Source organism: Dermacentor albipictus, chromosome 6 (genome assembly GCF_038994185.2).
Source record: "Dermacentor albipictus isolate Rhodes 1998 colony chromosome 6, USDA_Dalb.pri_finalv2, whole genome shotgun sequence".
NCBI lineage: Eukaryota > Metazoa > Arthropoda > Arachnida > Ixodida > Ixodidae > Dermacentor > Dermacentor albipictus.
Window position 1 is genome coordinate 45,776,613 of NC_091826.1, and position 16,177 is coordinate 45,792,789.

Here is a 16,177-nt window from a genome sequence, read left to right on the forward strand (position 1 = left end):
TCGCAGGCTTTCGGAGTTCCCGAAACTTGCGTGTGGGGCTGTCGCAAACAGGAGATGCATTTTACTACAGCGGCTGCTATATACAATGTGGCCGCACGGCTCCTATCTTGAAAGCAATCTGCTCTCGTGGCTCTTGTCGCTTAGCTCGCGTTGAAAGCAAGAGGCCGCACAAAGGTCCATTCGCTCAATGATTCGCTCGCTCCTGCTGCCGCTGATAGTTTCCGCGGTCATTGCACTAGACGTTTGCTTGTGCACGCGTGACACTGTACTGCTTGTTCATTTAATTAGTAAACAAATCTTTAAAAGTTTCCATGGCCTGTAAAAGAATGATCCTTACTTTTCGTATAGCTGTCTAATTTACTATTGCAATCGATGCTTTGCCTTTCGGGCGAAACTGCAACTTTTTTTATTTATAACAACTTCAGTGTTTTGGGAGTAAATCTGTTTTTCCAGATGAGAGGAAGTTGTATTTTTGTATGAAAGAATGAGGTGCACAGTACTGCAAAGTTTTCTTTCTTTAGGTTACGAAAACGAGTGCGCGTTATAATCGAGGGTGCTTTTTCTTCAATTAGTAAAGGCAAGGCACAGAAGACCAGGACTCAAGAAGAACACAAACGACAGGACCGGCACCACTCACAACTAAGTTTATTTCCGCAACAAACCTGCCTAATGTAGGTTAATCAAGCCGAGTCAAACACGAAATTTTAGAAGTAAAATACAATAATCTGTCGACCACTCAGGAATCGTATCTGGCACAAAATATCAGATAAGCGAACAAGAACCACAAGTGGAGCAGCACGGGAAGCAATTAATCGAGCATAGTCTTTTCCAAGCCAACGGGGAGAAAAAATTAGACATAAAAAGTACTGTCTATGCTTCACTATCAAACTATCCACAACATAACACACTTGAAATGCCTAAGGCTCAGTCAATGATAAAACCCGCACGACTATGGGAACAATGACCAACGAATAACACAGAAAAAACATGAATAAAGGCGTCTAAGTACAGCGTCTGCGTCAAAACTAGAATCTATGATAGTCACTTACCTAAAAAATTGATAATCCGTGTTGCTGCACGAAAAACGAACCATGTGACCATGAAATGGACAGAAAATTTGAACCATAAAGGGTCTAAAAAACAGTGCCTGCGTCAAAAAAAAATAAAAATAAAAGCGCAACAAAAGCTTGCTTCCCGTGGTGCTCCACGTGTGGTTCTTGTTTGCTCATTTGATATTTTGTGCCAGATATGATTCCTGAGTGGTCGACAGATTGCTGTATTTTACTTCTAAAATTTCCTGTGTCACTCGGCTTGATTAACCTACATAAGGCAGGTTTGTTGCGGAAATAAACTTAGTTGTGAGTGGTGCCGGTCCTGTCGTTTGTGTTCTTCTTGAGTCCTGGTCTTCTGCGCCTTGCCTTTACTAATTGAAGCACCAACCAACTAGCCCAAACAAGGGTTTCACTTCAGCTTTTTCTTGTTTATTTTTTTAGCCTCACCGCAATAGTTATGCGGTGAAGTCTAACCCGAACAAAGGCGTTGGTACGACACTATCTTCTGTTCACATTTCCCCTAGGCAATAGCCTGCATTTTAGTGTGCAGCTCTTGCCTGCATTTCGTGTCGGAGACCCTCCGGCATGACCGAATCAATGAGCACAGCGAAAGATGAAAGAGCGAACGCGAAGCGCAGCAGCGGATGAAAGATGGTGGTAGCGAAGAAAGCGCCAGGAGGAAAGGGAAGCAGGGTGTAGTGGAACCATGAGATTGAAAGTGGAGGAGGAGGGTATGGAGAAAGCGTGAGAAAAACGTGGTGCCACGCCAGATGGGCTCTGCAGCGACGACTGCTACGAGACGGTGCCGGAGTGGTGTGCCGCCGTTTGTTCACCAATGGCATGCTGCGAGCGCGTCAACCGATACCGTGTATGGAAACAAACTGCTAGATGAGCGGAGACCTGTCTGCGGCAGCTTTTGTGAATCGTGCCCACATGCTGTCTCTCGATCGCTCAATTAGCGAGGCAATCGGGCCGCACTGCGCTCTGTTTGCAATGTTCCACACGAGACAGACTGTCTGCACCAGCCAATATATCGTGAAATTAAAACACGTATACATTTGGCGGCATACATTCGTGCGGCACGCCGCAAGGATCCGTCATATCACCATTGCTCTTTAATTTAGTTCTACTTGGTCTACCCAAGAAATTAACAGAAATAGAAGGATTATATCACAGTCTCTACGCGGATGACATCACCCTCTGGGTTCCCGGGGGAGGATGTGACGGTCACGTCGAGCGAACGCGACAGGCAGGAGTAGATGCGGTTCAGAATTACTTGCGTGGAATGGGCCTCGAGTGCTCGGCTACCAAGTCCGAACTGTTACTCTACAAACCCACAAGGAGAGGTCGTAAAAGCTTGCTCGAAGAGGAACGGGATTATTCCAAAATACGCATCACATTAGCAGATGGTACTCCCGTACCACACGTAGAGAAAATTAGAATCCTAGGGTTACACCTGCAGGCAAACGGCCATAACGGAGAGACGGTGCGAATACTTCGTCGTTCGGTAGATGACACGATCCGACTCTTGCATCGCATCACGAATAGACGCAATGGTATGCGTGAAGAGTGCGCGATCCGTCTCGTGCAGGCGTACGCGATAAGCCGCATAACGTATGTTGCCCCCTACCTGAGGTGGATCGGGTCCGAAAAAAACAAACTCGAATGCATGATCCGAAAGGCTTTCAAGAGGGCGGTCGGCGTTCCACTCAACGCGAGCACCGACAAGTTTCTAGAGCTCGGAGTTCACAACTCCCTTAACGAGTTAATCGAGGCGCACGACATTGCACAATACGAACGATTATCGAGGTCAAAGGCAGGTCGATGCATCCTCGAGTCGCTCAGCATCGCGTACCACACCCAGCATGGAGAGAAGACGGCGGTTCCCGCCTCTGTTCGCGACCGCCTGATCATCCCGCCGCTTCCCAAGAACATGCACCCTACTCACCACACCGGGAGACGCAACAAACGAGCAAGCGACCTACAGAAGAAGTTTGGTAACAGCAACGAGGCGGTATACGTAGACGCGGCTCCATATGGAGGAGGGAGAAGCGCACACGCGATAGCGGTTGTAGACCGCTCGGGTAAGTGCCTCGCGAGCGCCACGGTGACCACGGGACACACGGAGGCGGCCGAAGAAGCCGCGATAGCCCTAGCACTCGTCGCGGTGCCGAACGCTGCGATCGTGATCAGCGACTCGCAGGCGGCAATCCGCGGCTTCGCGCGCGGTCGTGTCTCGCGGGAAGCGGCCCGCATACTCCAAATTTCTGACGACGGCGACTCGTCATCGCCCTCGCAACGCCAAAATTCTATGGTCTTCCTCCTCTGGACCCCGGCACATACCGATGTTCCGCTCGCGGGCAACGAGGCGGCCCACGCCACGGCTCGAGGTCTCACACGCCGAGCCGTCGCTGATTATGTGGCCGCCTCCGCCCCCGAGAGCGGGGCATCGGATCTGCCGGATCGGGACACTACAACAGAAACACAACAAGAAGCACACTGGGCGTGGGGCGATCGCCTAACCACGTTCAGAGACCTCACCCAACACTACAGACTCGAAAGACGTACATTCCCGCCACCGCACGACAAATTGAACAGGAACGAGGCCGTAACGTTACGCTTGCTCCAAACACACACCTACCCTAGCCCCGCTATCTTACACCACTGCTATCCGCGTTTATATTCAACAGACGCGTGTAAAACATGCGGACAGAGAGCAACGCTGCGACACATGCTCTGGGAGTGTGCCGGCAACAACGGCAATCAGACCAGCTCCGTTAGCGACGCGTCCATAATTGCGGCCGTTGCCAGGGTGGGAGAAGGCTCGAGCTCGCTTCTTCCCGACGCCGCCCCGGATGCGGGAGCCGCCGGGGACCTTCTCCGTAGGCGTCGCCGCCGCTGGCAGGCGGCTATCAGAAGTTCAGGGCTGGCAGACCAGCTCTGGGCCGTCCGGCAAGCCGAAGATGCCGCTCGAGTCCAAGGACTTCGACCCGTCACCTGAGGCCACCACAGCAAGCACTGCCGGACTATTCTTTATTAAAGTTTCTTCTTCTACATTTGGCATTAGAGAGTATCATAATTGTTGGTGAACTTGTTGAATTTGTGCATTGTTTTACTCTGTATATTTGTATCTTTGATATTTAGTTTGTTATACTGAACTAAATTTTGCTTTTATTTGAGTATGCAGTAGTTCCTATGCGTATGAATTGTACAGAGAAGTGACTGCAAGCAGCTATTTGATATTTGATTAAAAAATATGCTTCCCAAGTCACATTGGACTCACAATTCAGTTTGCACATTCCTACTCTAGACACTATAGTGTAAAGGCATTGCTGGACGTTTGCATGTAGTGCTGAGCTTTAAAGTAGTAATATTGACATATGACTTATGCCATATGACATATTACATATGTCATAGATGGCAATACCTGCTTCATAGTCTTGTAAAAATAAATTTCATTGTAGCTGAGAATACTGATGTGTTTCAGGGGTGCAAACTGGGCAGCGGTGACTAACCGCATACAATTTCGTCGTTTTAGAAGGAAGCGTCCATCCCACCAAGTGCGGATGTAGCGTGTGGTGATTTTGTTAAAATCAAACTGTAATGTAAAAAATGTGTAAAAAATATTTTTTTTGGCTGCTTGCGAAATCCTAAAATGCTGTTAGTGACAACGAATGGATGCAGTTTGCATGAGCCGCCCATACTCGCACCGAGCAAAACTGAGAGCGCCCTGCTCATTTTACCTTCGTGGCATGTGCCGGCCTTCAGATTTAATTTTTTGTTTGGCAGCGTCTGCCAAGAAAGTGCTATTTCAAATTTGTTGGCGTTAAATGTCTCTGACAACGCGAGTCAGCAATTGCGTCTTCGTCGGGACCGTATTTGCAGCGGCGCAGCTCGGCACAGCCTTCGATATATCGAATATAGCAGTAAATGGGAGTTCGATGTACACGCAGTACATGTGCATACTTTTGCATGGGACTTTCAAGGTTATTTTACAACTGTTCGGTATAGACAGTACTTCGATATATTCGAATTTAGTATATCTGGGATCGGCTGTATTTGTTTATAACTTGCAGCAAATGTTTACAATGTCTATGAAAGTCTTGCAATTTTCTAGAAGTCCTGTTTGCACATTATGCATTTAAGTCTAATGCAGGTGCAGTTTGTAAACATGTCACTTTTTTTTTCGTTTTTGAGTTAGTCTCGTTTAAAGCATTGAGCACAACTTTCGACCAACTTTTACAGAGACTACGAGCACATCTCACAATTTATGTGCTCATAGTGATTTTTTTTTTCTGTGAATATGGCACCTGCATTAAAGGTGGATATTTTCATGTGCTTGGCATCACTATAATTACTTTCCTTCCTTCCTTTCTCTCTCTCTTGCTTTCACACTGTTTCTGTGGAGCAGCAAGACTGTCCGACGGGCAAGCTCTCTCGCGCCAAGTTCCTGGAGATATACCGCATGTTCTTCACAACGGGCAACCCCGAGAAGTTCTGTGACCACGTATTTCGCACGTTCGATGCGGACAACAACGGCCACATTGACTTCAAGGAGTTCCTGCTGGCCATCGGAGTGACAGGCAGTCAGAGTTCGGAAGAGAGGCTCAAGTGGGCCTTTCGCATGTACGACATCAATGGCGACGGCAAGATTGACCAAGCAGAGATGGTCAAGATAGTCCAGGTGAGGGGCCTCGCGAGTTCATTCCCCTGGCTTTAACAGGATTGGCTTTAAGGACAGTATAATTGCGAGAATCATGAGGGGGAACATTCCGGCAATGGAGAAGCCTGCGAAGTTATGGTCATGCATTATCATTGGTGATTGCCAGAAGTTGCACAATTTTCCATGACTGGTAACCAAGGTGCAACTCGTGGCAACTGAGGTTCACGGTGGAAAGTGGGGCCATTCCAAATGCTGCCACACTAAAAAGTGCAGTTTAGTGTTGTTTCCTTCTGCTTGCACCATTACTGCCCTGTAAAGTAACTTGCGGCATATTCTGATGTCCTGCTTCTATGCTGCTGATTTTTTCTGCAGCATTGCAACTTTAGTTGCCGATTTGTAGTACGGAGCCTCTAGTAACTGTCCCAAAATGGTAGCTTAACTGCCAAAGCAACTATTTGCGGCAGTTGCTTTGCAGTCGACTCGGTCGCACGGCCGCATGCGATTTGCTGATATGAATGTGGACTATAGAGAGCCCGGATGCTGAGGCACCATGAAATGCTGTTAGGTGCCTATAACAGGCACAAGAAATAAAAAAGAAACACTAAACACATCATATATTTTCTCTTAGGCATGTACAGGCTCATTTAATAAGTCTGCGCATCTGAGGATATGTTCCAATTTTTTCAGGAACACAACCCCTACACTTCCATTTTGTAAATCTTTTCACAACTTGAGAACCCGCTGTGGTTGCTTGATGCCTTTGGTGTTGTGCGACTAGGCACGAGGTCGCAGGATCAATTCATGGCTGCAGCGGCCGCATTTCCGTGGGAGCGAAATTCAAAAATTCCTGTGTACCGAGTGTTGGGTGCACGTTAAAGAATCCCAGGTGGTCAAAATTAATCCCAAGTTACCCAGCATGTGATAACATTATAAACAAAGTAAGGGTAGCACAAAACATGGAAAAAGGCATTTTCTAGACTCATAGTTCATGCTTATGTTTAATAGGCATGATAAAGGCATTTCACCTAAAGTTCCAGTCTCTAGCTGTTACTGATCTCCCAATATGGCCTTCTAGATTATGAAATTGCATTCGATTCAGTAAATACCAGTGATTAGAGCCATTGCGGAATCAAGGAGTGGAGGAAGCATTCAGGAATATCTTGGAAGGTATCAACAGGCATTCCACGGTTACTGTAATTCTTCACAAGGAATGTGGAAAAATGCCAATTAAGAAAGGTGTCAGAGAAGGGGATGCAATCTCTCCAGTGCTGTTCTCTGAATGCTTCGAAGTATTTGTTATACTGGGAAAGATTAGGTGCGTATATCTACGGGGAACATCTTAGCAGTGCTTTAAGTTACTTGGAACAAATCATCAAAGGCCTTGACTGGCAAAATCCAAGTTTAGATTTCGGCATTATCATGCAGGCGAGTAAGGTAATGTTATGCACCCCAGTGTGAATGGAATGTTTTATATATTCATTAAAGAAAGCTTACTTATAGGGAGATTAGAGTAGGCTAATTTGGGCAGCATTATCTTGCATGGTTAAGGTGTGAGGTGAGTCTGAGGAACATTGATAAGTATAGCTGAAGCTGGTCAATCAGGCTTGGCAATGAGGGGTGAAGGGGTGATAACTGTTAGGCTGCTGCTGTTGTAGCAGGGATAGTCAATCTGAATGTGTATGTTGCAGACCAGACTTTCTGAAGCTTTCTTTAGCTCTCTGCTGTAACATGCCGACGATAGATCTAGAGCAGATATGGTGGCTTAAAAGAAGTGTTCCAGGAGCCCTTTAAATCCTGAACTGCCATGTGGATGAGCTCATTAGTGCTGCAATGTGCGTCAAATTACCGTTTTCTTGGATTAAGGATGGTTCGAGTACTGGAATGCATTAGAAATTGTGGCAGTTGAAGAATAGTACCATGCATGAGCAACTTGGCAATATGCTAGGAGCTGAAATCCTCTTGCAGCAAGTGGAGCCTGCCACCTTTATTCCATCTTTGAACCTTTCTTTCTTTCATGGTGCTGTCCACGCATGTGGATGCATATAATCACGTTCCCCTGTTCCCTTTCCTTGTTGTAGGGCAGCCAACCAGACGCTTGCCTCGCTAACATCCCTTCTTTAAACCTATCTCTCTCTCCTCTTTTTGCAATTCATAGAACTGCTTCCTTGCCAGTGTCAGTTGCTCCATCCAGTGTCATCCATCACTCAGGTTTTTAATTGTGCCCGAGTGTTATAGCAATAAACTGCCGAGGAAACACTCTTCTCCCCTGTCAAAAAACAGTGCTTTTGCAGGGACTTGTCATGGCAGATGAAGGCTATGTGAATGAGGCCTTGCTCTGTGTTTCCTTTAAAACATACACGCTGTCCATAGTCATGAAGCCCGACATTAAACATGTTTCAATTTGCTGACAGTTCAGGATTTAAAGGGCTCCTGGCACACTTTTTTAAGCCACCGTGTCTGCTCTAGATCTATCGTCAGCATGTTAGAGCAGAAAGCTAAAGAAATTAAAATTAATGCACACAAACCCAGCGATCGGCCAAAAATGTTAAAATATAAACATAACAAGAGTTACCCTCGACTCGGATTTCCTATGCTCTAGGTGCCACATTTCACTCCCCTGTGACATCTTGGGGTGCTGCCACTTGCAGCATGGCATTAGTGTAAGTCTACGTGCCATTGTTTTCAAACCTGCTCAGCCTGTAGATGGTGTTTCCATGGCCTGCACAATTGGACAGCGCACTCCAACCTCGGAGGTCATGGCATCGCTACTAAAGTTGCAAGAGCTTCCACGAGGCAGCCGTTGGTGCACTGAGTGCTTGGCACGTGGATGTCATTCCCATAGCTGGAACAACTCGCCCGTGGATCTGCGATACCTAAAACTGTTGTGAAACGCAGTGCCATAGCTTTTTCATGCAATAGCCGCAATATCGCGTGAAGGTAAATTGCACATTACACTTTCAACCGATGATCATGGTGTGCCACTCATTGATGTCGCGTCCATCGAACGAAGTACACGAAACCGCCGCATCGTGATGCCGTTATTCTTGCTCGAGGACTCGCCAACCGAGCACCCGGATGGCTCGTGCTAGGATCAGAGAGCGATCGCATGGTCAGTTACCAGTAAATAACTCGGCATTACAGGTTAGCCAGGGCAGTGTACATGCCAGCACACAAATTGCTTAACAAGCGACAAGAAGTAGCTTGGAGACTTCAGACGAACACCTACCCCAACCCCGTAGCCTATCACCACTACTACTCGGACCAATACCCTAATACATGTAACTATTGCAAGAAAGAAAGGGAATCTGTTCCATATTATGAGGTCATGCCCAGCAGAAACTCACACAAATCACGATATAAGTAATACTGAGCAGTGGGAGGCCGTGTTGCTCAGCTCATCAAGGTCATCAAAAGAGCTGAAGAAGCCACCCGAGCCCAGGGGCTCATGGCTGCCTAACAACGTCATCCGTCAATGCCTTGTTTTCAAAAAAATTCTTTACTCACTCACTCTTGCTGCCTTAAAATCTTTCTCGGAAGCATTGCAAGGCTCCTTCAAGAGCTTCTTGCAGGCATTGTGCAAGCGCAGGGGTGATAAGTACGCTCATGACACAGGTGGCGCAGGCTGCAACAGTTATTCTTGCACCACAACTTTTTTTTCGCAGGCCCTGTATGAAATGCTGGGGCCCGGCGCCGCCACTTCCGATGAGGACACGCCGGAAGAGCGCACAGGAGCGGTCTTTTCCAAAATGGACACCGATGGCGACGGCAAGCTGACGATGCGAGAATTCCTTGACGGCTGCTTGCAGGATCGGAAGCTGGCGGGGCTCCTGACCGCAAACACATCCTTGCAGCTGAGATAGCCCCAAACTTTCATGGCTTGTGCTTTTGTCTTCGACCATGTCTTTTTTTTCTTCCAGCACTTCCTCCAAATTCTTTCCCTAGAAAAGCATCTTGTTCTATTTTTGTTGTAATTTAACAGCATTTGTCTTTTGTTGTTTGTGCCCTTTTTGTATACAAGCATTGTGCTACTTCGTCACGTTTGAATAAACTGTGCCTACATTTCAGGGTGTCTTTACGCTGTCCTTTATTTCTTTTGTAGTGAATCTTCCATAGTGATAGAAGTGTCTTTCTCATTTAGCACTTGTAGCAAAGCTGTATTGGAGAGTACTAATGATATATAGGACATGCTGATCATTTTCAGCTACCTTTTCAGAAGCACCGTGATCGTATGATGCCTACTTTTATGAATAGCTCATATATAGCCTTCAGAATAGCAAGTACCTATTCTTCAGAAGAGGCAGTCTGAAACTTTTGGGCTGTCCTGGATTCAAGGGTAGAGTGTCAACAAAGTTCATTGTTCCATGCATGAGAAGCAAAAGGTTGCAGCTTATCTCAAAAAGAAAAATGGCTGTGGCTTAGGTAAGGTTAAGCCCAGGATGCGAAGCATACTAGCCTTTATTTTAGTTGTTGAACCACTGTTTAGCCTGGTGAACTGCTGTTGCTTGGCTATATTTGGTTCGGCTAGACGAAGAAACAACTCATGCATTACTTCTTCGCCTTCAAGAGTGGAACGCGACAGCGTTCCCGTCGACCCGCCAAGGGGTGTAAGACAATGGGCTACAGGGCAGCGACTACGCGCCCCGCATTGGACGCGGTGAGCGTCGAGCAAAGCAGCGTTCGGCGCGGCAACGAAATGTGCGCCTGAGCAAGAGACGCACGCCTTAGAAACAGCGCGTTTCTAAGGCAACACCGCATTCACTAGAGGCGCTTTTGTACCGCTTTGAAGCGTTGTACTCGTGGCTCAGTGGTAGCGTCTCCGTCCCACACTCCGGAGACCCTGGTTCGATTCCCACCCAGCCCGTCTTGCAAGAGTTGAGCCAAAGCCACTTCTCCTCTGTCGTGACGTCACGGTGTCACGTGATTTCATGGTCACCGCCGCGCCTGAGGAGCTGGGTTGAGCCCTCGTAATATGCTTTGCATAAAAATTAAGCCAATGCTTCTCTGGTTAGGTGGTTTGAAACTCGTGTGCCATCTTAGATTCAAGGGTAGAGTGGGAGCTGTGATCTAACCGTTGCTTGTGACATAACTTGGGGCATGTGTGAAAAGGGATTTTGTGGCAACTAATGCAAGTGTCTGTAGTACTTGCCGGCAGTCTGAATGTTTAATCTGGTAGCACAGGTGTTTTTGTGTGCCAGTTGCTGCATTCTCTGTAAAATCGAGGCAGCACACCTTGGGAACTGACGAGCAACAAACTAAGCAATGCTTGCAAGGAAAGTGGATTGTTTATGGGTAGAGGTTGCCCCGTTTCAATACCCTTCGTGTTATCGGCAGTTATGCAACAGGGGGTGTCTAAGGCTGGTGCCAATTTTGGGTCCCAGAAACGGTTCAGAAAAGCAATTCGAGATGGCCTGAACACTATTGTGGTATTTCACTTGTTTTCTGCTTTTAGCATGGGCCTTGTAGTATTCTGTGCCGTCGATTTCAACGTGGGCTTCTGTGAGACGTGTTGTGAAAATAGCATGTGGTCAGCCATGCTTCTCTGCTGCAGACAGTTGACTGTACTAATGGGTGCCACAGGAAAAAGTTTCCAAAATGGGTTACTTGGTTATGAGGTGGCATGAAATTGTTTGTTTGGACACAAAAATTTCATTTTTTCTTGGTGACATTTCTTCAGCTGCCGGCACATTGCATTAAGGTGAGTGGTCTCACTTCCACAAATATGTGGTGCAGTGCTCTCGTTGGGTTTATTCCTTGTACAATCATTTTTCATTCCAAGCTACCAGAGTTGTGCTTTTGTGATATGTTCTGGTGTTTACTGTATGTGTGTGCACGCATGTTTTTGTATTGCACAAATCCACTTTCAGTATCTGTTGTATTATGAAGGGTGGGGTAGATGTAGTGGGCAGCAGGTTCTTGAGGGTGTATCAATATAAAGATCCACTACACCAAAGAGTGGCTTCAGTGGGTGAAACAAAGCAAAGCAGCCGCTCGCCAACAACAAATATAAGTTGAACCTACTTATAATGTTGCATCAGACATGAGACTACCTTCATTATGTCTGATGTTGGTTCATACGCATAGATTTATTACATGCCGATATTGGTAAGAAGCATTTTGTTTGCTTCATTATGCCCGAGGATTCGTTTTATCTGCTTGCTATATTGAGGTTCGACTGTATTACATAGCTACATATAACTAACCAAAGATAATGATCAATAGCCTGGCAAGGAAACAAGAGTTCAGGATTGCCAGTCAGCCTCTAGAGTGTGCGAAGAATTTGTTTCCCCAGGTTGACTACTCACAGGGGACCCTGATCATGAGAAGGAAATTTACAGAATAAAATTGGGTTGGAGTGCATACGACATACTCTGATCCTTACTGGAAGCTTACCATTATCGCTAAAAAGAAAGGTGTACAATAAATGCATTCTACCAGTGTTAACATATGGGGCAGAAGCTTGGAGGCTGACGAAGAAGCTCAAAAACAAGTTAAGGACTGCACAAAGAGCGATGGAACGAAGAATGATAGGCGTAACGTTAAGAAACGTGAAGAGAGCGGTGTGGACCAGAGAGCAAACGGGCATAGCCGATATTCTAATTGATATTGAGAGGAAGAAATGGAGCTGGGCAGGTCATGTAATGCATAGGTTAGATAGCTGGTGTACTGTTAGGGTTACAGAATAGGTGCCAAGAGAAGGGAGACGCATTCAAGGACGGCAAGACTAGGTCAAGGCTAGGTGGGGTGATGAAATTATATTCCCACGTGCAGTTGGAGTTGGTCGGCGCAGCACAGGGGTAATTGGATCGGAGGGAGAGGCCATCGTCCTGCAGTAGGCTTAAAATACGTTGTTGATGATGATGACGAACAGTCAAACTGCACTTAAGTTCTGAGGAGCTAAAATGGCTGGTTATTAGAGATAGTGGTACAGAAGAATGGATATGTGCATTACATGCTATAGAGGAAATGTAGCATTATGTTGAGTAGCCTTATCTAGTGGAGTCTGACAGTTGGCGACGTCATCGGGGTGCTGACTTTGAGGTAGACTGACATCAAAGGTGGTAGATGCAGTGGCGTGGATTTGAGGTTTCATATCTCGGCTCTACCTCCTTTTGGGTACAAGTTGCCTACATGTGATTGCACAGTACTTCACACATGCAAGACTCCCTGAAATATTTTCCTCACACACAAATCAATACTGGAATTAGTCACCTGCATCTGCGTACTTTCGTTAGTACTTCTGGAAATATCACGTTTGTTGTCGAGCGACTTGGTGTGTATTCTTCATGGCAGAGACACGTGAAAAAATTAACTCGAGTATAAGGATTGAACACCGAGCAGGTTGGTACATGCTCATAGTTGTAGAGATAACTATAGTAGTAGTTTTGCTGTTGAGATAAATGACAATAAGAACGATATTCTTCTTGTTCTATATGCGAGTGCTACACAGTTGAACACAACAAAAGTATGGACAAGACACAATGTTGTCCTACCCCTGTCCTTGTTGTTTTCTTGCACTGTTGTGCCAATATTTAATGTAGATGTTCTGCTTGATTGGGGACCTGTAGTTAGGTGTGGTACCAACATGAAAGTGTCGATGTCTCACATCCGACATTCCTGTTGAGACTTCTCATATGGTGTGCACGCTCTATAAACTCGAACAATAAAAAATGCCTAATTAATTTTAAAGCCATATGCTTTTCAATATTCTCAAGATGCAAGGAATGTGGTGAAACTACATTTTGAATGGACTGAATTAAATGCCACCTGAAGGGAATACCTGTAGGCGAATCAACCTCATCTTTTTGTTCTGCCTTTCTCTAAACGCAGTGGCAGTGTCCAGACTCTGACCACCCAGTAACACCCTGCCCCCCACTGTCTTCGGAAGAAGGGATTGCGTGTCCTGCTAGCCCGGCCGACCACCTCGGCCACATCGACGGGTGCCGCACCGCCGGCGGCGGAATCAGCAGTAGCAGCGGACCAGAGCCATGGGCAAGCAGAACAGCAAGCTGAAGCCCGAGGTCCTGGAGGACCTCCGGCAGAACACCGAGTTCTCGGACGCCGAGATCCAGGAGTGGTACAAGGGCTTCCTCAAGGACTGCCCCAGCGGGCATCTCTCCATCGAGGAGTTCAAGAAGATATACGGCAACTTCTTCCCCTATGGGGATGCGTCCAAGTTCGCCGAGCATGTGTTCCGCACCTTTGACGCCAACGGGGACGGCACCATCGACTTCCGCGAGTTCCTGTGCGCGCTGAGCGTGACGTCGCGCGGCCGCCTCGAGCAGAAGCTCAAGTGGGCCTTCAGCATGTACGACTTGGACGGCAACGGCTACATCTCGCGCCAGGAGATGCTCGAGATAGTCACGGTCAGTGGGGCCCTGCTGGGACTGTTTCGTGGTCCATCGATTGTAGCGGCAGCAGCATTTAGCCGAGTGCAGCACAGGACTGTGAGAGAAACCTGTGTGGGTTTCTAACCCGACCTGTGCATGTTTCCCGTGCGGTTTGAAACCTGGGTTGCAACCTGCATGGGTTTTACACGGGTTTTCTTCTTGCCTTTCATGAATACAGTATCCTGTTTGCGCTGTTGTTCTACCATTACAGGCTGTTGTAGTAGTGCCTCAGGTCTGATGACAGTGCAGTTACACATTTACAGGAAGTGTATATGTCAATCTGAAACTTTCAAAGCGACTAGCTTCGTTTAAGTCTGGGGCATTGCTCTGTGGGCAACTGTAGTATGTTGCGCTCCCAAAAAAATACATTTTTCTGCGTCGTTTATGGTGTGAAGTTGTGGGAGCAACTCTTCGTATCTGCTTTACTCAGTGACCGCCTAAGAATTCAGTACAAGCTCCACCCACAAAATTACACTGCATATTCTTTCTACGCCTTCTCCGCTCTCCAAGATATAGCTTCCAAGGGACACCAATATTGAAAGAAGTTTGCCTATGCCCTGTCATTACAATAATTTAACATGATTGGTTGGCGCATTTATACAAATCCTTTTTGAGTAGCACTGCTGTGTAGTACTTTCCACTTGGCACTTGGGTTGCCTCTGAATATAGTGTGCTGACACCCTGTAGGACACCGTAAAAGCTTATGGAAACCTTTAGCTTGTCTGTACATGTGCGCAATTCATGCATGAACAGCACTAGTGGCACCATCTTGTGACGTTCAGCTGAGCCAAAGCATACAAAACTGTGATTGCTATGACTGTCTGCCTTCAGCTCAGCGTAACCACGTCAGTGACAGCATAATCTTATATATATATAAAACTTCAGCAATGCTACAACGTAAACAGAGCAAGTATTTAATTTCAACAGTTTTGACCAGTGGACCAATGAACTTCACCGGATTTTCCACGAAGGTTTTCTTGCAAATCCTGATGAAGATCGGTCTGCCGGTCGAAGCTGTTGAAATTAAACACTTGTTCTGTTTACCTTGTAGCATTGCTCAAGTTCCTTACGTTTGAAAGGTAGCCTGAAGAATTTCTCAGTGAGAACTGCATGAAAGAGGCACATTTTCTGAAGCTTTGTGGTTGAACAAATCGCCACAAGATGTCTCTACCAATGTTGCTACTGTTGTGCATGCCTGCAGTGTTCTGCTAATATTATGCATGCATCAGTACTCATGTAGAAGTGCTATCTACTGCCTTCTGTACATTGGCGTACGTTTCCTTGGCTACACCAACCTGTGGTGGACCTGCCTCTCTCTGCTCTTTTTTAGGCAGTTTTAATCAGTGAAGGGGGAATGTATTGCCTTTAGTTGCACCTTTATCCATAACCAAGTTGACCCTAGGTGCAGAACACTAGCCGAGATATATTATTCAGCATAAATCTGTCTCTCTTTCTTAGCCTCTTACTTTTCTTTAGCATATTTTTTACCCTTTCTGGTCTAAATCTGAATTACTTTTGTGGTAACATTTTTGTCTATTGTGCATCTGAAAAAGAATAAGGGGGAAATAAGCAAATGTAAAATTCCTGGTGCAGTTGTTCATAGTACAGCTGCACCTCGTTAACTGTAGTTGCATTCGTCACTAAAATACCTTTGCTATAACGGTATTCATTATAAGCACATATTTTTTGCATGACAGTATTACTCGAAAACGTTTTGGATGTTCTTTATTATAACTGGTGATTAGTTGTATTCATGTCCATTAAATCAAGGTTCAACTCGATCAAAGCCTTTTTTTTTCACGACATTTTTTCGAATGCTATTTTTCGAAGAGCTATTTTCACATGTTACCAAAGGCACGTATCATGTCTTGAGTGGCAGGCTTCAAAGGTGTGGCACAGAGGCATATTCTAAATGTGCTGCAACATGTTAGACATCTGTCAAACATCTGGCAGAGCTAGCATTCCACGGCATAGAGTCTTCATAAGCTGTAATATTAGACCTGCTGGCACTCACAATGTCTCCTAAGACTAGCTTTCACTTCTGTATTTCTCTGTAGCAGAATATTCTTTTTAGT

General features: G+C 46.1%; 2 protein-coding genes across 5 annotated transcripts in view; both read left to right on the forward strand.

Annotated features, from left to right (window-relative positions):
- Window positions 1-9,779, forward strand: part of LOC139061018 (neuronal calcium sensor 2) — a 28,754-nt gene extending 18,975 nt beyond the window's left edge. Inside the window, exons 3-4 of the mRNA XM_070540433.1 lie at window positions 5,464-5,736; window positions 9,378-9,779. Of these exons, the coding sequence (XP_070396534.1) occupies window positions 5,464-5,736; window positions 9,378-9,575 (471 nt within the window). The 3' untranslated portion in view covers window positions 9,576-9,779. The remainder of the gene's footprint in view (window positions 1-5,463; window positions 5,737-9,377) is intronic.
- The window catches only part of Nca (neurocalcin homolog), a 181,059-nt gene that overhangs the window by 146,022 nt on the left and 18,860 nt on the right, over window positions 1-16,177 (forward strand). For all 4 annotated transcript variants that reach the window (XM_070540435.1, XM_070540437.1, XM_070540438.1 and 1 more), the window contains one exon: window positions 13,543-14,078. In XM_070540435.1, the coding sequence (XP_070396536.1) occupies window positions 13,701-14,078 (378 nt within the window). In that variant the 5' untranslated portion in view covers window positions 13,543-13,700. The remainder of the gene's footprint in view (window positions 1-13,542; window positions 14,079-16,177) is intronic.